Genomic DNA, 19,808 nt, shown 5'->3' with positions numbered 1-19,808 from the left:
CACAGGCACCCCAGGAAACCTTACTTAAAGTGACCGTGTTCTCCAGCCGGGAGGACGGAGACCTGGAACTAACTCTTCAGTCTGTTCTTTGTTTGTTACTTGACTCACGACCCCACTCTATTTCCTCATTCCCAGCTGAGTTCAAACTCTCGGATTTTCTGCCTATGCCTTCCTAGCACTGAAACTGACCATTTTGTTTATTGTGTCCTTAGAGAGAACAACAGTAAAAACCAAATGTAAGTTAGTTAACCAATTTCCTTTTAAGGCCATACCATCCTTAGATGTTGCCTGACCTCCTCTGATTCTATTACATTTTGTGTGTGTGTGTGTGTGTGTGTGTGATTTTTCAAGACAGGGTTTCTCTGTGTAGCCCTGGCTGTCCTGGAACTCACTTTGTAGACCAGGCTGGCCTCAAACTCAGAAATTTGCCTGCCTCTGCCTCCCGAGTGCTGAGATTAAAGGTGTGCACCACCACGCCCGACCCATTACATTTTTATGAAGCGTTGTCCTTCTTAGCCCCGAGGCCTGGCTGGGAGCTGGGAGCAGGGACATTCAGCCTCTGGACTGAATCCTGAAGAGTCTCACAGGATTTCTTCAAGGTCGAAGTCCATCTAGAAAGCAGCTATTCATTCTGATGTTCACCCTAGATCCTCTGATTCTACAGGGGTCCCACTACGATGCAGTGTGTGAGAACAGGCCACAGCATAAGTGTGGGGCTCAGGGTACAACCTGCTAGAGTTAGTCCTCTCCTTCCCTCAGATGGGTCCTAGGGTTGAACTCCAGGCAGCAGGCTTGTGGAGAGTGCCTTCACCCACTGAGCCATCTTGCCAGCTTAAGATACAAGTTCTAAGTGTTAGGAGTATAGGTCAGTATTAGTGTGCCCAACTCCCTGCTTTCCGTTCCCCACCAGCATCCCAAACAGACACATGGACTTGGAGTGGATGTTCCTACGGCAGAGAATCTGATATAACCTCCACTTACTTGACAGGAGCTTAGCACTGGAGAGAGTTTAAGGTGGCAGGAATAGAGCTTGCAACGTTTTTGCAGCTAAGGAGGTACTGGGACCTAGGTAAAATATTAAGGCCTAGATAAAATGTCAAGGCCTAGGTAGCCTACTTGGCTAGCCTACCATTATAAGGAAACTTTCTCATATGTTTCTGCTGTTACTAGGAAACTTTCTAATGCCAAAACTGATTACATATTCTGTTATGCCCTGTGCCCTTGGAAACCAATCATGATAGAAGTTAGTAGAACTTTTTTGAATAGTTACCCATAATAAGCTTTGACCTGAACCAACCACCCAGCAGCACTTACTAGCCATATATAAATTTTTATGGTATTTGTCTGTATAAGCTGTCCCTGGGATGGACTCCAACATAAGAGAGAAATCTCTGGCCTGGAGAGATGGCTCAGTGGTTAAGAGCTCTTCTAGAGGTCCTGAGTTCAATTCCCAGCAACCACATGGTGGCTCACAACCATCTGTAATAGGATTTGATGCCCTCTTCTGGTGTGTCTTCAGACAGCTCAAGTTTATATAAATAAAATAAATAGATGAGAGAGAGAACTGCACCAATATAAGAAACCCTTTGGAATAAGACTTCCATTTTGAGTAATGACTGAGTAAAGTTTAAGTTCCCAAGACCTCCCTGGAAACTGGCATCCTACTTGGCAGAAAGACATGTGCGTGGGTAACTGACAACCTGGTTGGCACATTGAGACATGAATGTTCAACAAGGAAAGTCTCTTGCCACCGTTGAATACCCAACCAATGGGAGCAGGATACGTGTAAGGCAAAACCATGTTCCCAGGTAAACCCCCCATTTCTGAATCCTGATTGGTGATGTGACTTGGCCCAGATGTTTGTGGATTTGAGGCTTAAAAACCCTGCAGGATCTTAAGTCAGGGTCACAGTTCAGGTCCTGAATCTGGACTGTGGCCCTGGTTAACCAGTCCTGACATGTATGCTCAATAAAGTGCCTCTCTCTGACTGAGACTGGGGCTCGTGTGGTCTGTGAGGGGACTCCTGGACCACAGCAGGAGGCTGGCTGCCAAGCCTGAAGGCCTGAGATCAATCCCAAGACCCACATAGTGGAAGGAGAGACTGTCTGCAAAGTGTCCCCTGACCTCCATGTGTGCTATGTATGCACAAGCATGCTGTCTTCAAATAATACAAACGCACAACAAGGTTGTAGGATAAACCCTAGCATGCTACACAGCAAAGGAGGCACAGGAGACCAGGTGGCCTCTTATTCAAAGAAAGGACGTCTTAGCACAGGACAAAAGGGTTTGGTCTGAGTCTGTTTCTTCTTCAACAAACCAGAATCCTGGTATCCTCTAAACGATGTGGGGCGAGGGCATTCTTGATACACGTGCTTTTCAGCCAAGCTTGTTGGCACACAATTATAGCCCCAGCTATTTGTGAATTCCTTGCGTTTAGGAGTTCAGGGGCAAGCCTGGGGAACAAAGCAAGACACCTTTAGTTTTGGAGACAGAGTCGCATGGAGCGCAGGCTAGTCTGGAATCCACGAGGTAGCTGAAAATGGCCTTTAACTCATAATTTTCCAGCTTCCACCTCCAGCACTGCGATTACTGATGGCTGAAAACTAATTCTCCGGGAAGAGGGAGAGAACGAATCAGTTCCGGGTGTGGCGATTTCATGTTCATATTCCCAGCACGGACGAGAGTAAGGTGGAAAGACAGCTATGAATTCAAGGCCACCCTGGGAATACTGCTCGTGAGCCTGTACTTTCAGCCTTTTGGAGTTGAGACAGGATTGTGAGGCTATCCTATCTATAGAGTGAGACACTCACGTCTAGCCCCATTACCCAAAGGGGGAAAAAAAAAGTTTAAAAAGTTCTTTGAAGCTTTTTTTTGGACCCCTTTTCCAGGTTGGATCTCAGCGCTTTGCGGTGCGCGAGAGCCGCGTGTCCACCTTTGTCCGCAGGGAGGCGCTGTGCTCACCGCGGTCTGGCCGCTCTAGGCTGCGGCCGCGGCACCGGAAGCCTCTTCTACTCCGGCTTCCTGTCTTTACCCGGGCTGGGAGCTGCGTGGAGTTAAGACTTCGAGATGCCGACTGGCGACTTTGAGTATGCGTGGGGTGGCGATGGGGTCGCCGGGGAGGCCGCGTGGGGGCTGCTCTGGGGTGCGTGGGGGTCTGGGCGGCGCGGGGGGCCGGGACCCGCTCACCAATCTCCTGTCCCCGCAGCTCGAAGCCCAGCTGGGCCGACCAGGTGGAGGAGGAGGGAGAGGACGGTGAGTGCCGAGCGTGGCCGCGCCCGCTGCCTGTTCCCGGGGCCCACGCTCCGGCTAGGGCCGCGCGTGGCCAGCCCCACCCTCGCCCTGCGCTGTGCCCCCGGTGCAACCCGCAAACACACAACACACACACACACACACTCTCTCTCTGACTTGAAAGTTCCCGTCCCGTGGCTCACTCTACCTTCCTCCCCGAATTCCCTCTGGCAGACAAATGTGTCACCAGCGAGCTCCTGAAAGGAATCCCTCTGCCCACCGGGGACACCAGTCCAGAGCCCGAGTTACTGCCCGGAGGTGAGCAGTGTCCATCCCTGCCTGCTTCCTCTTCCCTTCCGACTCTCAAGCCTACTTTCCAGCCAGTCCCCATTACCCGGGAATCAGTTTCTGTCATCTTCCTCCAGACCCGCTGCCACCTCCCAAGGAAGTCATCAATGGGAACATAAAGACAGTGACTGAGTACAAGATAGAGGAAGATGGGAAGAAATTCAAGGTGAGGTCGAAGTGGACACATAGGGCCAGTGCCTTTGTGTTCAGGGGTTCAGGTGGAGGGGTGTCAGTGGCTGAGACAGGGCCTGAGGCTCTGGAAGCACTCCTCTCTTATTCATCTTCAGATTGTCAGAACCTTCAGGATTGAGACCCGGAAGGCATCAAAGGCTGTGGCAAGGAGGAAGGTGAGATTCTACCTCATTTGGGGGGTAGGGTGTTCTCTGGGGCTGATCCTGAGGAGTTGGGAAGCCCCTTTTTGTTGATGTGGAGTAAACGTTTAGTGTTAGGCCTTGAAAGGTTAGGGCCCAGGAGTAGATGAAGTTAGATGCTTTATTTATTCATTTACTTTTGTTTTTTTATTGTTCTCCTTTTGTGTGCGGATGTGCGCAGCATCATCCCCCCCAGCACATGGCACAGCATACTTTTGGTTTGAGCTGGTCTCTCGGTATTAGGAACTAGACTAGGCTTGCTGGGCACTAACAGCCCCAGGGACCCTGCTGTCCCCACTTCCTGTCTGGCCTGCACCGGGAATGCAAGTTTGCCTCTGTGCACAGTGTTTGACTGTGGGTGCTCGGGGTCAGAGTCTGACGGACACTTGTGTGACAGACACTGTACTGAGACATACCCAGCCCTCTTGGGTTTTATTGTTTGTAGTTTGTTTTTCCAGACAGGGTTTCTCTGTGTAGCCCTAGCTGTTCTGAACTCACTCTGTGGTCTAGGCTGACCTTGAACTCATAGATCCACATGCATTAGGATTAAAGGCATTGCCACCATTTGCTGGCTTGTTATTTTTGAGAGGCTCTAGCTCTGGTCTTCATTCTAAATGCTTCTGCCTCAGCCTCCTGCATCCTGACCTCCATTCTCTCTCCTTTGACCTGTCTACATGAAGAAGCAAGCAGCCTCTACTTACCTAGGGGGGAGGGCTTGTAGAGGAGGGACAGCGACGCTTGAGAGCAAGGTCCCGTGCCAGCGTTCAGCAAGACACAGCTTCTCAGGCTCCAGGCCAGCTTAGGGAGGCAGGGAGCTTTGTGGCCCCTGTTTTACAGGCAGGAAATGAGTTTCAGGTTTAACTGGCTCGGTTCCTAAGGTCTGGGTGATTCCTCCTTTGTCCCTGGTGGGAGGCTGGCCATGGAGCAGCCCAGAAACTGCCAGCGGCACAGTGGAGCCCTGTACTCAACCTTTTTTTTTTTTTTTTTTCTCAAGACAGGGTTTCTCTGTATAGCCCTAGCTGTCCTGGAACTCACTCTGTAGACCAGGCTGGCCTCGAACTCAGAAATCTGCCTGCCTCTGCCTCCCTCCCAAGGGCTGGGATTAAAAGCGTGCGCCACCATGCCCAGCATGTACTTAACCTTTTATATGAGTGTTAGAAAGTGTACTGCACGTTTTCACACGAGCTACCTTACCAGCACCTACCTCAGATAACTCAGGCTGGTTTTGAGCTTGCGTGTCTTGAGGTCCTCCTGTTTGCACCTGGCAAGTGTTGGGGTGACAGTTGTGTGCCACTGTGTTTAGCTTAGGGAATGGGGATTGTCACCATTACCACAGGGAAGGCCTCTAGAGAGACTAGATCTTCGGATTCAAGGCCCCGGAATGGTTGTCTGTCTGGGGTACCCACTGCAGGATCCTTCCTGTCTTTTCCTCACTTCTCCCCATTGTTTTCTGGGAGCCCAGAATTGGAAGAAGTTTGGCAACTCGGAGTTTGACCCACCGGGGCCCAATGTGGCCACTACCACAGTCAGTGATGACGTCTCTATGACATTCATCACTAGCAAAGAGGTGAGCTGGGTGAAGCTGGAGCCTGAGAAATGCAGTGGGGGTGGTGTGGGCCGGGCCCAGCAGCCTCCTCTGAGCCTTCCCTCCCTATACCCCACCAGGACCTAAACTGTCAGGAGGAGGAGGACCCAATGAACAAGCTTAAGGGCCAGAAGATTGTGTCCTGCCGCATTTGCAAGGGCGACCATTGGACCACCCGTTGCCCCTACAAGGACACACTAGGACCCATGCAGAAGGAGCTGGCTGAGCAGCTCGGCCTGTCTACTGGGGAGAAGGAGAAACTGCCAGGAGGTGTGGACGTGGGGACCTGGGAGGGTCTCAGCTGTTCTGTGGTAGTGTGCTCTTCTCTTCCCTGCATTACCTGTGGCCAAGTTTGAGTGGCTTCGGGCATGGTCATCCTGATGTGTGACTGATAGCTTACTCTAACTTGGGTATGCGTGCGTGCATGCGTGCGTGTACATATATACTCTGTGTGTGTGTGTGTGTATGTGTGTGTGTGTGTGTGTACATATATACGCAGTGTGTGTGTGTGTGTGTATACACGTATATACTCAGGCAACATCCACCATGTATGTGCTGGGCTCAGTGTGGCCATAATCTAATGTGTCCTGTGGGGGTGGCTGCCTCTTGTGACTTGTATGGAACTTTGCTTCTCACTGTCATGGATGAGTGGCCTAGGGACATCCTCACTGTTGTGTGCCTGTAGTCGGGATGCTGCCGGGCTGGTGGTGTCCAGCGCTGGGGCTCTGCAGTGCTGGCTTTGTTGTGTCTGCCCTGTGGCTTGTTCACTTTGCTCGTGACACTAGCAGAGACTTTGAAGAGTGGTAGCTTCCTAGATGTGATGTTTGGGTCACCAAAGGATGACTGGGTGTCTGTACCTGGGGGCTGGGGCAGAATAATCCTTCCGTCTGCTGCTTTCCAGAGCTGGAGCCCGTGCAGGCCGCCCAGAGCAAGACAGGGAAGTATGTGCCCCCCAGCCTCCGGGACGGGGCCAGCCGCCGTGGGGAGTCCATGCAGCCAAACCGCAGAGGTGAGGAGGTGGGAGGCCCGCCCCCGGAGGCAAGGGCTGTGAGTACTCCTGCAGTGTGGGCGTGGGGTCCAGCGGTGGCACCCTTCTCACTGCCATCTCCCCCTGCCCTGCCCACAAAGCTGACGACAATGCCACCATCCGTGTCACTAACCTGTCCGAGGACACTCGTGAGACTGACTTGCAGGAACTCTTCCGGCCTTTCGGCTCCATCTCCCGAATCTACTTGGCCAAGGACAAGACTACTGGGCAGTCCAAGGTGGGTGAGCTGGTCTGAGGAGTGGAGTGGGTAGCTGGAGTAGGCATCCCTTGACCCACTTCTTACACCTCCATGTCTGCCCCTGGCCCGCAGGGTTTTGCTTTTATCAGCTTTCACCGCCGGGAGGATGCTGCACGTGCCATTGCAGGGGTGTCTGGTTTTGGCTACGACCATCTTATCCTCAATGTCGAGTGGGCCAAGTAAGGACCCTCCTGCCCCTTTCCACCTTCTCCCTAGCCCAGTCCTGTGGTTGCCAGGCCTGTCTGGAGGAAGGTCCTGAGCAGACCAGGCCAAGGGTTCCCTGATGTGAGTGCAGTCTCTCTCCGATCCCCTTCAGGATCACAAGTCCCCACCAGCATCCTTACCACCTCTTTCCCTCCCTCTTTCCAGGCCATCAACGAATTAATAAGACATCTGCTACCTGCTGCTGTTGTCCAGCCCCTCAGGACAGACAGAAAGCTTCAGTAAACAGACTCCAAATGCACTTTGTCCTGCTTATTTTCTGGGTCTCCCTTTGGGGCCGGGAGGGGAGTGGGGAAGGAGGAAGCGTGAAGCCTGGACCCTCTCTCAGGCTGAGGTTGTATAAAGGACCTGTCTGGATGCAAGGCAGCCTCCATTGGTGAGACACCGACCTTGAGGGGTAACTGGAGGACCCTTGGTACTTAGGAGCTGCTGTCACAGCCCAGCCTGTGGCAGTGAGGTTTCAGCAGTCAAGGCCATGGGCATAGCTGGGTTTGGTGAGTGATTGTACCTTCTACAGGCAAGTCTTGCAAGGGCTCTTGTCCTCAGAGTTTCGGTGACATGGGTGGCAGCGCAGGCTGGGTGCCTCGGCCATGCAGAGAAAGGGTTGTGTGCATGTGGCCAGGGGCACAAGGATGCATTTTGTCAGGTTGCCAAAGAAGGGCCCCAGCTCCTGTTCAGCCTGCACCTTATTGGAGAAGCTGGGGTCACGAGCCATCCAGCGCAACCTGGTCTCCACCTGAAGCACGTGTGTGATGTAGCAGGGCGCTACAGGTGTGGAGAGCCACACTGCTGCCCACCAGCACTACCATATGCAGCTTCTGGGCTGTGGTCATGCCCTGGCTGTGTACCACCACCAGCCCCAGGACAGGCCATCAGTGTGAGCAGCAGGGCGGGTAAGCCCATGCTTACAGGATCAAGCTGTAGGTTTCGAAGGCCTCTAGCTGGTTGTCCTACATTTTTAGGCACTTGACACAGGTGTTAAGATTGTCGTTGCTAGCCAGCAGTGGTGGCACATACCTTTAATCTGAGCATTTGGGAGGCAGAGGCAGGCAAATTTCTGAGTTCAAGGCCAGCTTGGTCTACAGAGTGAGTTCTAGGACAGCCAGGGCTACACAGAGAAACCCTGTCTCAAAAAACAAAAAAAAAAAGGGAAAGATTGTTGTTGCATGCCCCAAGTCTGTTGGGGAAAGCAAGCATGGGGGCAGCACACTGGATGGGACGGGACGGCCATGTCCCAGCTGGCAACACTGACAGCCCAGGCGTGCTCAGGTGGCAGGTACCTTTGTGTAAAGGGTGCACAGCCACCACGTGTCAACTGAGGCTGATGCAGGTGCTGAATGCCATTGAGCATGCTGCATGCATTGCTCCAGGCAGTAGGCCACCTCACCAGTTTCCAGCCATGAAGTAGGCAGCCGGGGGAAAGAAATGGCACAGGAAGAGACTGTTGCTACTGTGGAGCCCTGCCATCAGGATGAGCCAGAGGAAGTCCTGGAAACTTAAGTACTTGCCAGCAGCTCCCAAATATTGTTTTTAAGATTTATTATGTAGGGGGCTGGTGAGATGATGGCTCAGTGGGTAAGAGCGCTGACTGCAATTAAGGAAGATGCCTGGCACTGACCTTTGACCTCCACATATAAACAGCACACTACACACACATGAAATTCCTTAAGAAGGTGGAGGGAGGGCTGGAGAGGTGGCCAGTGGTTAAGAGCACTGACTGATCTTCCAAAGGTCCTGAGTTCAAATCCCAGCAACCACATGACCTGTATTGAGATCTGACTCCCTCTTCTGGGGTGCCAGAAGACAGCTACGGTGTACTTATGTATAATAATGAATCTTTGGGCTGGAGTGAGCAGAGGTCCTAAAACTCAATTCTCAACAACTACATGAAGGCTCACAACCATCTGTACAGCTAGTTTACTCACATAAATAAAAATTCTTTAAAAAAAGATTAAATAATTACACTGCAGCTGTCTTCGGACACACACGATGACACAGCATGGTGCAGGTGGAGACATCACATCACTCATTCTGAGGAATGCATCAGGTCCCATTACAGATAACATTCCAAACTCTGCTCCCAATTTGCAGTCTTGCACGGTTCCCCTCCCAGCAGCCGTAAGAACCACATGCAGTGTGGTTACTTCTGGCCTGGCCACCTTAAGCTCCCTTAGCACCCTCCCACCACCCTTCCCTTCATGTCCCTGAGCTGGCACCTGGTTACCTGAGGGGGCAGACATAATCCTCACAGCAGCTTCTGGTCCCACCTGGCCTGAGTTCCCAGCAGTCTGGTCACTGGCCTATCTCTACTGCTAGTCAGTGTGACACCTCCCACCTAGCCCACTTCCTCCTTATACTATCCAAGTACTGCTAGCTCTGCCCTCCCCCAACCAGAGTGAAGACTCAAAAAGCACCATGTTCAGGTTTATTGGAGGTTAAGAACTGGGCAGTTCCTTTATAAAAGGAAACCGGACTGCACTGGATCCCAGGCAGCTTCCGGGCCCCAATCTGGGGCATCCATAGTCCACCCACTGCCGGCAGGTTCAGTTTCTTCTCCTTGATGCTGGGCGTGAGTCCTGGTGTGTGGCTCTGGGTCTCGGCTTGGCCTTGCCTCTCTGGGATCTACCTTGTAGCTTCAGAGCCTGCCAGTTGCCACCCTGACCTCGGCCTTTATTACCAGGCCTCTGCTCCTTCCCTCGCTGCTTCTTGCCCAGAGGGCCCCCCTGCCGTCTCCGCTTGGCCGCTGTGGGGAACAAGTCTGCAGGGAGAGAAGTGGTTAAATGTGATTAATGGAGAAGAAATGAAAAGGGCCAAGGTGTCACCAGAGGACCCTGCCACATACCTTCGTCAGGCTCCTCCCCCACAGCCTGGCGGAAATACTCAGCGTCATCCTCTTCATCTTCAGGCTGACCTGCCCCCACTGCCTCTGGCGGTGCCCCTGGGTCCTCAGCATCACTGTCACCGTCGGCCCTTGCACGGGCTCGCTTTATGCCTGCCAGGCTCTTCTTCTTGTGGGCCTCGCGCAGCTCCTGCTTGCGCTGCAAGTTCTCTGCCTGTTGGTTCTGACGCTGTGCCTTCAGCCGGAGCTTCTCCTCCTTGGCTGCCAGGATGGCCTGCAGCTCCTCCTCTGTCTTGTGTACTGTGAGGAAGGATCAGACAATCTGTCAACGTCACAGTGGGACTCGACACTGCTCTCACGGGCTGGCCTCACCCTGTCCCCTCACCAAAACTGTGGAAGAGGACATTGCCGTTCCCGACGCCCTCCTGGATCTTAATGAGCTGCAGTGTCATCCGGGGCCCAATCTGCCAACACAGGGGAATGGGAAGAGAGTCAGGCTAGCCTTGTGACTGGGAGCTGAGAGGGCCACCATAGCCACCCTCACCTCAGTAAGTCGGACGGCGCTCTGTTGGGCCTGCATGTTGCCACGGCCGGCCACAGCCTGGGGCAGTTCTGTGGTGTTGTGTTCTCCATCTGGCTCCACCTCACTGTCTGATAGCCCCACACCCCTGTGTAAAACAACAGGTTACCTTGGGCGCTCCACAGGTGCAGCTGCCACCCACCAGCTTTCTTACTTACGTGGCCAGCAGCTCACTGATGTCCTGCAGTCGGCTCATGTTAGGGAACTTCTCCTGTAAGAGCTTCTTCATGCCGCGGCTTGCACCCACGGGAACCACTTTGACGCTGCTGCAATGGCGGGAGTAGGGGGAGAGGTGAATGGTCATGGAGTCCACGGTCAGCTCTCTGCCCTCTCCTGTACATGCATCAGGGCGTTTACTTTGAGTCTGAGCAATCACACAACCTCAGCAGCAGAATTCTCATCAGGTGCACGGGTGTCCCACACTGAGTCCCTCCCTCCCTCTCACCAACACTCACTAGTGTCGGAAGTCCAGCTCTTGGGAGTCAGGGTTGTAGTTAATGAGGAGGCAGCGCTTAATGGTGTTCAGGTTCACCTGGGAGTAGAGGCAAGGGGACCGTGAGCCGCCTGCCTGGGGAACTATGTGCTGAAACCAGGGACCAAGCTGGGAAGGAGTGTAGCTTTCTCCAGCAGTCTGTGTCTGCAGAAGGCACTAGGATGCCTAGTGCAGGTGTTAGGGGCTACTACAACCAGAGTCCTCAGACTGTCTGAAGCACTGGCTAAAGGGGCCACCAAAGCCAACCACCAGACTTAAGACATTGTAAGGAACCTAATCTGAGAAGCACTGATGCCAGGGTTTAGCATCTGAAGCTCTGGAGCCAGGAGCGTACTTGACACTCTAGTCTTCCTAGGTGGCTTATTAGAAAAGACCACAAGTCTAATCCTAGCCTGGTCTAACATACGACCTTGAATCCAGAATAAGGGGCAGAGAAATGGCTTAGTTGGCAGAGTGCCGGCCTACAATGCACAAAGCCCAACACCTTTCAAGGTGTACTAAGCACAGAAGAGATGGAAGATCAGAAGTTCAAGTCCAGCATCAGCCTCAAAGTTGGAGGCCAGCTTGAGATATATGAGACCCTCCTATCAACTCCTAGCCCCGCCTCCGAATTTAACATCAAATCAGTTGCTTTATGCCAAGCGAGTCTCTCCACTCAATGGAGGCGTAACATGTGGTCTGCTCCCCCTCCAACTGTCCAACCCTGGCCCCGGCAGCTGTCACAGATCTGGCCCACCGTGTGCACGTTGATGGACGGGAACAGGTTCTGGAACATGGTGGCCATGAGCTTGATGTGCATGCCCTGGGGGCCGAAGCTGTTGAGCACCAGGAGGGGAGGGTGGTTAAACTGCTGCTCGTGCATCCGGTGTCGGCGCAGGGAAGAGACCACGTCCCGTATCAGTGTATACTGAAAGGAGGGAGAAGAGAGGCTAAGCACCCGTGTGACCAGGGCCCTCCCCAGGCAAGCCGGGCTCTCATATCTACCCTTCTCACCTTGCTGATCTGGAACGTCAAAGTGGGGCCTCCTGGGAGCCGCATCAGCTTCTGCCAAAGAAAGGGTGGGTGAGGGTGCAGGGGTCTGGCTGGCGGGTGGGGCGAGAGAAGGGAAAGCCCTGCTCCTTCACTTCAGAGCGTTTACTTTGAAGCCAGCATCACAAGAGCTCAGGGCAATGGGCTCATCATCAGACAGGAGCAGCTGGGGCTCAGGGAGGGAAAGGGACGGTGTGGCGCGCACTCACCAAGTATACACTGTTATCTGTTTTGGTCAAAATAAGGAAGTGTGTGACCCCCAGGGGGCCAGCCACTGCCACACAGTCCTTCAGGGAGTTCTTCTTTCGAACCTGATAAATGGAGAAAGAAACGGACACAAGGGGCTGGTGAGATGGCTCAGTGGGTAAGAGCACCCGACTGTTCTTCCGAAGGTCCAGAGTTCAAATCCCAGCAACCACATGGTGGCTCACAACCATCTGTAATGAGACCTGAGACCCTCTTCTGGAGTGTCTGAAGACAGCTACAGTGTACTTACATATAATAAATAAATAAATCTTTAAAAAAAAAAAAAAGAAACGGACACAAACATTGAGAGAAGACGTTTAAACGATTATTCTGAGATGGTATTTCTGACCACACACTCCTTTCTGGAGGTATTGGGGTTTTACCTGTACCCCTAAACTATTGCCCCAGCACTCAAAAATACTCTTTAAAAAGTATTTTTTACAAGCCTGTTGGGAGGGACGCAAAGATGGAGGTCAGAGGACTTCAGGAGCTGTTTCACCCCCTCCACTACGTGGGGCACAGGAATTGAACTACAGTTTAACAGCAAGCCCCCTTTCCCACTGAGTCACCTAGCGATTGCCCCCAAAGTATGACTTTCCGTTTTTTACACAAGACCTCACTATGTAACCACAGATGGTCTCTATGGTGATCTTCCCCCTCGATTCTATTCCCGATTTCGCCTGCACACCATTAAGCCTGGGTCAGAGGTGCTGGGGATTCAGCCAAGCCCTCCCACATGGAAGGCAGGCGCTCAGCTTCTGGCCCCAAGTCCTCGCCAAGATGCCGAGCCCCGAACCTGGAGCTGAAGGGCTGAGGGATACAGACCTGCAGGCGGGTAGCGGTGAGAGGTTCCATGACCCGCCGCACATCCAGGCTGAGCTGCCGGACATTGCGACCCGCTCGGCCTCGCGTGAACACGAACGAGTGCGGCTGTGCAGCGTAGGACTCGAGGTTGCGGAGCTGCGCCTGGGCGCGATTGCGCTTCTGATGTCGGGACTGCGGGGACGACAGGCAGGCGGTGAGCGCCCAAGCTTCGGCCGCGACCCCACCAGTGCCCCATGCCCGCCCAGGCCGCCGCGCCTCACCCGCCCGGACTGCCCCATGCTGCCTGCTTCCCCACGAGGCAGCCTCTGTATTCGCTTCCGGCGCACACCGCTCACTTCCGTGCAGGAGACGCAAAGAGGACGGACTTTACGTGGCCAACTTCCGGTGCCACGCGGCTCGTAACTCTTCCCACTTCCTGCGTGCCGGCCAGTGACGTCATCCAACGGTCCTTGGCTCCGGACGGCTTAAAGGACCGAGAATCCTTTCCAGGGGTCTTTATAAAGATGCCGTGGTCCTTTTTGCACAAAAGAGAGGGGCCTCACAATTATTTGAGGGTTCGAGTCCCTATCCTGAACGTTTCGGCAAGCGTACTGCCCCCTTTGTTTGGCCTTTCAGTTTTTTATTCTGAAACAGGATCTCACGCAGCCCACGCTGGCCTGCAACTAACAGAGATCCGCGTGCGTACACTGAGCGCTGGGATTAGAGGCATGTGCCACCCTTCCTGGCTGACTAAACTCACACAGATCCGTGGGCCCGTATCTTCCAAGGACAGGAACTAAAGACTTGTACCACCATGTCCACCCCCTCTCCAAATAGATTGTATTTATTTATTTATTTTTAAATATTTTTTATTACATATTTTCCTCAGTTACATTTCCAATGCTATCCCAAAAGTCCCCCATACCCTCCCCCCCACTTCCCTACCCACCCATTCCCATTTTTTTTTTTTTTTTGGCCCTGGCGTTCCCCTGTACTGGGGCATATACAGTTTGCGTGTCCAATGGGCCTCTCTTTCCAGTGATGGCCGACTAGGCCAATCTGTGGTGGTGCATATGAGGAGATCAGAGGGTCATTTTTAAGAGTTGGTTCTCAGGCTGAAGAGATGGTTCAACGGTTAAGAGCACTGACTGCTCTTCCGAAAGCCCTGAGCTCAAATCCCAGCAACCCCAAGGTGGCTCCCAACCATAATGAGTTCTGACGCCCTCTTCCGGTGTTTCTGAAGACAGTTACAGTGTACTTACATATAATAAATAACTCTTTAAAAAAAGAGTTGGTTCTTTCCTTTTGCCATATGAGGCCTGGAGATGGAGTTCAGATCCTCAGACTTGGTGGTAGGTGTCTCTACTCAACTAAGTCATCTTGCCAGACCTCTAAAATGTTTTAAAATATAATTGTGTTATGCTCATGGGTATTTTGCATGCACAGATGTTTGTGTGTCACTTCTGAAAAAGGAGCTGGAGTTACAGATGGTTGTGAGTTGCCATGTGGGTGCTAGGGATTGAACCTGGGTCCTCTGTAAGAGCAGCTAGTGCTCTTAACCCTGAGCTAGCTCTCCAGGCAATTTTATCGGCCAGTGACGTCAGCTTACCAGTATTGGATTCCCTTATGTTTTTCATTCATCTTTAGTTTGACTCCTTCATTTTCTCTTTCTTCCTTGCATCTATTTCCTTCCTTTGTTCCTGCCCCCACTTCTCTCTCGCTCATTCTTCTGCTAGTCCCATCTGTTGTATCTTAACAGCCATTCCTCTATTCTGAGGCCCTTAACATACCCCCAACTAAGTATCCTGGCACCCTGCCTTCTGTGAATAAAGATGCAGTCCTGATCCTGGGCACAGTGGTCCCTGACACTTGGGGCTCACGCAGTTGTCTGTCAGATCCTGAGGGCCATCTTTGCTCCCCAAAATCCTGTCTGCAGATGGGCAGAAGTGTGGAAACTTCCTCTGGAAGGCAAGCACTCTGAATCTTTCAAACCTTCCTCTCTCCCTTTAACCCCACCCCCCACCCCCATCTCAATTGCAGAACCTTGGGCTCTTCCCAAAAGTCCTTCAGTGAAGGGAAGAGCATTCACCCCAAGGCTTAGCATCTTATGTCCCTTTTAGGATCTCCCTCTGCACCTCCTATTTTGCCTTCCCACCCCATCTGGCTTCCTATTTTTTTTTAAAGAATTATTTTATGTATATGAGTACATTGTAACTGTCTTCAGACATACCAGAGGAGGGCATCAGATCCCATTACAGATGGTTGTGAGCCACCATGTAGACGTTGGGAATTGAACTCAGGACCTCTGGAAGGACAGTCAGTGCTCTTAACCACTGAGCCATCTGGCTTCCTAGCTTCCTATCCTTTCCCCTCCCCTTACAACATTACCACCAACTGTCAGTGTAGCTACACAGGCCCAAACTATTTTCTTTCTTTCTTCCCCTGACTCCCTGGGTTTTTGGAGACAGGGTTTCTTTGTGTAGCCCTGGCTTTTCTGAAATTAGCTCTGTAGACCAGGCTGGCCTTGGTCCCCTCCTGCCTCTGTGTTCTGAGTGCTGGGATCAGAGGCGTGCCCCATCACTGCCTAGTGGCTATCTTCATTTTAAAGTGTGAGCATACACAGGAATGTGAGCACACTCATCCTTCTCTTTTTCTTATTGTTTGAGTCAGGGTTTCATTATGTAGACCAGGCTAGTTTGGAATTCACAGAGATCTATCTGTCTTAGCCTGGAAATTAAGAAGACTAGGCATAAATTTCTCTTTTAAAGAACTGGGCAGGGCTGGAATGATGGCTCAGTGGTTAAGGGCACTGACTGCTCTTCCAAAGGTCCTGAGTTCAAATCCCAGCAACCACATGGTGGCTCAAAACCATCTGTAATGAGATCTGATGCTCTCTTCTGGATGACAGCTGCAGTGTACTTACATATAATAAATAAATAAATAAATAAATCTTTAAAAAAAAGAAGAAGAACTGGGCAGCCAGGTGTGGTGGCGCACATCTTTAATCCCAGCACTCGGGAGGCAGAGGCAGGCGGATTTCTGAGTTCGAGGCCAGCCTGGTCTACAAAGTGAGTTCCAGGACAGCCAGGGCTATACAGAGAAACCCTGTCTCGAAAAACCAAAAAAAAAAAAAAAAAAAAAAAAAAAAAGAACTGGGCAAAATTTTGGGCAAGTCCAGGCCTCAGAAGCTGCCCCACCACCTGGCCTGAGGCAAGGACAATGTCAGCAATAGTTTCCAGACTTCTTCAGCTACTTCCTCAGCAACAGTTTCCAGACCTCCCCAGCAAGTTTCCAGCCCCCACACCCCAGTAATGAGATGTCTATAGAGATGGATCCAATATATTAACAGAGAGGTCACCCAGCCCAGAAATCCCTAATGTGCTTTAAATCAGGCCTGCAAGCTCACTTGGGTGTCTCTCTGTCTTGGTACTGGAGAGACCCCAACATGCTGGACCTCTGCTGAATAAAACACTCTTCGCCTTTACATACTCCTTGAGTCCAGGGTGTCATTCTTCGGCGAATCATGAGCCCTTACACCTGAGTGTTGGGATAAAAGGCATGTACCATCACACCCAGGGAATAGTTCGTGACTGTGGTAGTTTGAAGAAGGCTCATATATTTGAACATTTGGTACCCACTTGGTGGAACAGTTTGGGAAGGATTAGTGGGTGTGACCTTATTGGAGGAGATTCGTCACTTTGTGGATTCAAAAGTGATGTTCTTTTTCTGCCCGTGAGCCAATTCAAGACAGATTAGATTAGATTAAATGCAGATTTCTTGGGAAACTGCTCCCCGGTGGGTTCACTAGCCCCAAGGACTGAGGCCACGGAAGTCACCACATGGGGGGTTGGAGGGAAGGATAAAGAGAGAAAGGGCACAGGGCAGGAAGAGAGAGAAAGTGAAGGGGGTGGGGAGACCAAAATGTGGAGAGCCGTGCCGTGAGCAATCGCCATTATAAGATGGCACTGGCTTCCACTGCGCCTAACTAGTTAACAAGCCTTATGCGCAAGTGCAACAGTGAACTCATGCCTAGTCACTGCCCATCTCGTCGCGTAGTAATGGGGTGATGGGCGAGCAACGAATCAGGAGCTGTCACGCCACATCAGGTGCTGAAACGTCACACTGCGGGCTATATAAGCAGCGCCATTTTCCCGGTTCAGAGTCTTCCCTCCTGATAAGTAAGCAATACAAGCTTTGCCGCAGAAGATTCCAGTTGTCCTGAGTGTTTTCTTGCCGGCGGGGACAAAAGCTCAGGCAATAAGTGGCGCTGAGGAACCCAGGAACTACCATCACACCGGCGCAAGGGAGATCTCTCGTTCGCGGGGCGGAACCAGAACTGCGGGACACATTACAGCTTTACGAGGTATGTCTGGCCTTGAACTTTCTCCAGTGTTAGAAGCCTTTTGTTCCTTTTCACATGTCAACAAGTGGTTAAGGCAGGGCAGAGAATTCTGGACGAAATTCAAGACAGTCTATCAGAGGTAAAGCCGGGAGAGAGAGTAGGAGCAAAGAGGAAACATGGTGCACCAATTAAGCATACAGGCCTTTCCACGGGTCTTGAACCCGAGGAAAAGTTAATGTCAGGGAAGAATACCTGGGGAGAGATTGGAAGGAAGGAGAAGGAAAAAGAAAAGAAAAAAGATCAATCAGCGGAGGTTTCTAGGAGAAGGAACTTATACCCGCCACTAGATGAGTTAAAGCGGCTAGCTCTTAGTAGCTCAGAATCAGATGAAGGACTTAGCTCCTCTGAAGAAATGGACTTGGAGGAGGAAGCAGTTCGTTATAAGGGAGAAAGGTACCAGCAAGATAAAAAGCGAGCTACTCAGTCCAGAAAAAGGCAAAAAGCGGCTGGTGAAAGCCAGCTTGCTGCTTGGCCTCCGGACTGTCGGCTTCAGGGTCTTAGTGTACCTCAGCCCTATGTGCAGAGGTACCATTCAGAGCCTTATGTGCAGAGGTATCATTCAGATTCATTCATTCCAAAAGAGGAACAGAGAAAAGTGCAGCAAGCATTCCCAGTTTTTGAAGGAGCTGAGGGAGGGCGTGTTCACGCTCCGGTAGAGTATATACAGATTAAGGAGCTCACAGAAGCAGTTCACAATTATGTAGTCAGCGCTAATTTCACTATAGCACAAGTCGAAAGGCTTGCGAATCACGCTATGACTCCTGGTGATTGGCAGACTGTAGTAAAAGCTGCAGCCCCCAGTATGGGAATGTATCTTGAGTGGAAAGCCTTGTGGCAGGACTCCTGCCAGACACAGGCAAGGGCCAATGCCACCATAGAAGGGGACCAAAGAACGTGGACGTTTGAATTATTTACAGGTCAGGGACAGCATGTTGCTAACCAAACAGATTATCATTGGGGAGCATACGCTCAGATCTCAGCTGCCGCTGTTAAGGCATGAAAGGCACTCTCTAAGAAGGGAGAGGCAAGTGGGCATTTGACCAAGATTACTCAAGGTGCACAGGAGTCCTTCTCAGACTTTGTGGACAGAATGACGGAGGCAGCAGGGAGGATATTTGGAGATCCAGAAGCAGCTATGCCTTTAATTGAACAATTGGTTTATGAACAAGCTACGCAGGAATGCAGATCAGCAATTACACCTAGAAAGAGTAAGGGGTTACAGGACTGGTTAAAGGTTTGCCGTGAGCTTGGAGGGCCGCTTACTAATGCTGGATTGGCAGCAGCCATTCTGCAGGGGAGGAGGTGCTCGGATTCAACTGAGCTCAAACTTTGCTTTAATTGTGGCAAACCAAGACATTTAAAAAAGGACTGTAGAGCCCCTATAAAAAGGACAGCACCAGGATTGTGTACTAAATGTGGAAAAGGATATCATTGGGCTAAGGACTGTCGTTCAATTAGAGATATACGAGGCAGGCTCTTGCAGCCTACAAGGTCTTATTGTCCATCCTGGAGTTGTAGATCAGGATTATAAAGGGGAACTTCAGGTTCTCTGTTCTTGTCCTCAAGGTGTCTTTTCTATATCACAAGGAGACAGAATAGCTCAACTAATAATTTTGCCAAGCCTACATGGCCGTTTTCCTTCCTCTGGTATTCCTCGAGCTGCCAGAGGGATTGGTTCTACTGGAAATGATTCTGCTTACTTAATAATGCCTTTAGATTCCAGGCCATCCTTGGAGTTAGTTATAGAAGGGAAACAATTTAAGGGAATTTTAGATACAGGAGCAGACAAAAGTATTATTTCTTCTCACTGGTGGCCAAAAACCTGGCCCGTAACTCAGTCATCACACTCTTTACAAGGGCTAGGCTATCAGTCCTGCTCCACTATTAGCTCCCGTTCTTTGAGCTGGCAAATGGATGTCACGCATATTTCCTCCTTTGGGAAAAATCAATATTTACATGTTTGCTAATCTGTCTAGGTAGATTTCTTTGTATCTTGCAGGAAATTGGTCTGAAAGATTCGATGAGACCCTTGAGGCCCTGAGAGCGGCTGTTCTCAGGATCAACTCGATACGAGTGGACCTGTCATTGACAGAGGGTCTCTCCTCCTGGATTTCATCTGCTTTTTCTTATTTTAAGGAATGGGTGGGGTGGTTTTGTTTGCTGCTGCCATCTGCTGTGGACTTGTGTTTATGCTCTGGTTAGTTTGCAAGCTCAGAACCCAACAAAACCGTGACAAGGTCGTTATCGCTCAAGCACTTGCAGCCATTGAACAAGGGGCCTCCCCTGAAATTTGGCTGTCCATGCTTAAGACCTAAATGGCATCTGAGTTCTCTGCTATTGCGTCCCACGGATTTGTGGATACATTGCACTGGGAT

General features: G+C 51.3%; 2 protein-coding genes and 2 non-coding genes across 4 annotated transcripts; 1 reads left to right on the top strand and 3 right to left on the bottom strand.

The window, feature by feature from the left end:
- Window positions 1-3,039: 3,039 nt before the first annotated feature.
- On the top strand, window positions 3,040-7,281 carry Eif3g (eukaryotic translation initiation factor 3, subunit G). Its single transcript, NM_016876.3, has 11 exons — window positions 3,040-3,086; window positions 3,206-3,252; window positions 3,463-3,546; window positions 3,654-3,742; window positions 3,864-3,923; window positions 5,410-5,514; window positions 5,613-5,802; window positions 6,434-6,541; window positions 6,661-6,797; window positions 6,891-6,997; window positions 7,188-7,281. The coding sequence occupies exons 1-11, from the start codon at window positions 3,067-3,069 to the stop codon at window positions 7,201-7,203; spliced, it is 963 nt and encodes a 320-aa protein (NP_058572.2). The 5' UTR covers window positions 3,040-3,066; the 3' UTR covers window positions 7,204-7,281.
- Window positions 7,282-9,450: 2,169 nt separating this feature from the next.
- Ppan (peter pan homolog) lies at window positions 9,451-13,455 on the bottom strand. Its single transcript, NM_145610.2, has 11 exons — window positions 13,313-13,455; window positions 13,053-13,223; window positions 12,191-12,292; window positions 11,946-11,996; window positions 11,689-11,859; window positions 10,915-10,991; window positions 10,618-10,725; window positions 10,424-10,547; window positions 10,265-10,343; window positions 9,883-10,179; window positions 9,451-9,798 (listed from the first exon to the last, which is right to left on the bottom strand). Exons 1-11 carry the CDS (start codon window positions 13,328-13,330, stop codon window positions 9,584-9,586), a joined length of 1,413 nt encoding a protein of 470 aa, NP_663585.2. The 5' UTR covers window positions 13,331-13,455; the 3' UTR covers window positions 9,451-9,583.
- LOC115487312 lies at window positions 10,794-10,873 on the bottom strand. The gene has a single exon (XR_003948526.1). It is a non-coding gene; the product is annotated as a small nucleolar RNA U105B (small nucleolar RNA).
- Window positions 12,062-12,146, bottom strand: LOC115487308. The gene has a single exon (XR_003948524.1). It is a non-coding gene; the product is annotated as a small nucleolar RNA SNORD105 (small nucleolar RNA).
- Window positions 13,456-19,808: the final 6,353 nt, after the last annotated feature.

The sequence above is a fragment of the Mus musculus genome, chromosome 9, assembly GCF_000001635.26.
Source record: "Mus musculus strain C57BL/6J chromosome 9, GRCm38.p6 C57BL/6J".
Taxonomy (NCBI): Eukaryota; Metazoa; Chordata; class Mammalia; order Rodentia; family Muridae; genus Mus; species Mus musculus.
Note: the sequence above shows the minus strand (reverse complement) of the source record. Positions and strands in the feature narration are given on the sequence as shown.

Bases quoted from the DNA above. Each gene is read 5' to 3' on its own strand.
- Eif3g (NM_016876.3), top strand. From the start codon at position 3,067: ATGCCGACTGGCGACTTTGA. The intron at 3,924-5,409 runs GTGAGATTCTAC...CTGGGAGCCCAG, and splicing joins AGGCTGTGGCAAGGAGGAAG to AATTGGAAGAAGTTTGGCAA. The intron at 6,542-6,660 runs GTGAGGAGGTGG...CTGCCCACAAAG, and splicing joins CATGCAGCCAAACCGCAGAG to CTGACGACAATGCCACCATC.
- Ppan (NM_145610.2), bottom strand. The intron at 11,860-11,945 runs GTGAGAAGGGTA...CCCTCCTTTCAG, and splicing joins TGACGTTCCAGATCAGCAAG to TATACACTGATACGGGACGT. The intron at 9,799-9,882 runs GTATGTGGCAGG...CTCTCCCTGCAG, and splicing joins GGGGGAGGAGCCTGACGAAG to ACTTGTTCCCCACAGCGGCC.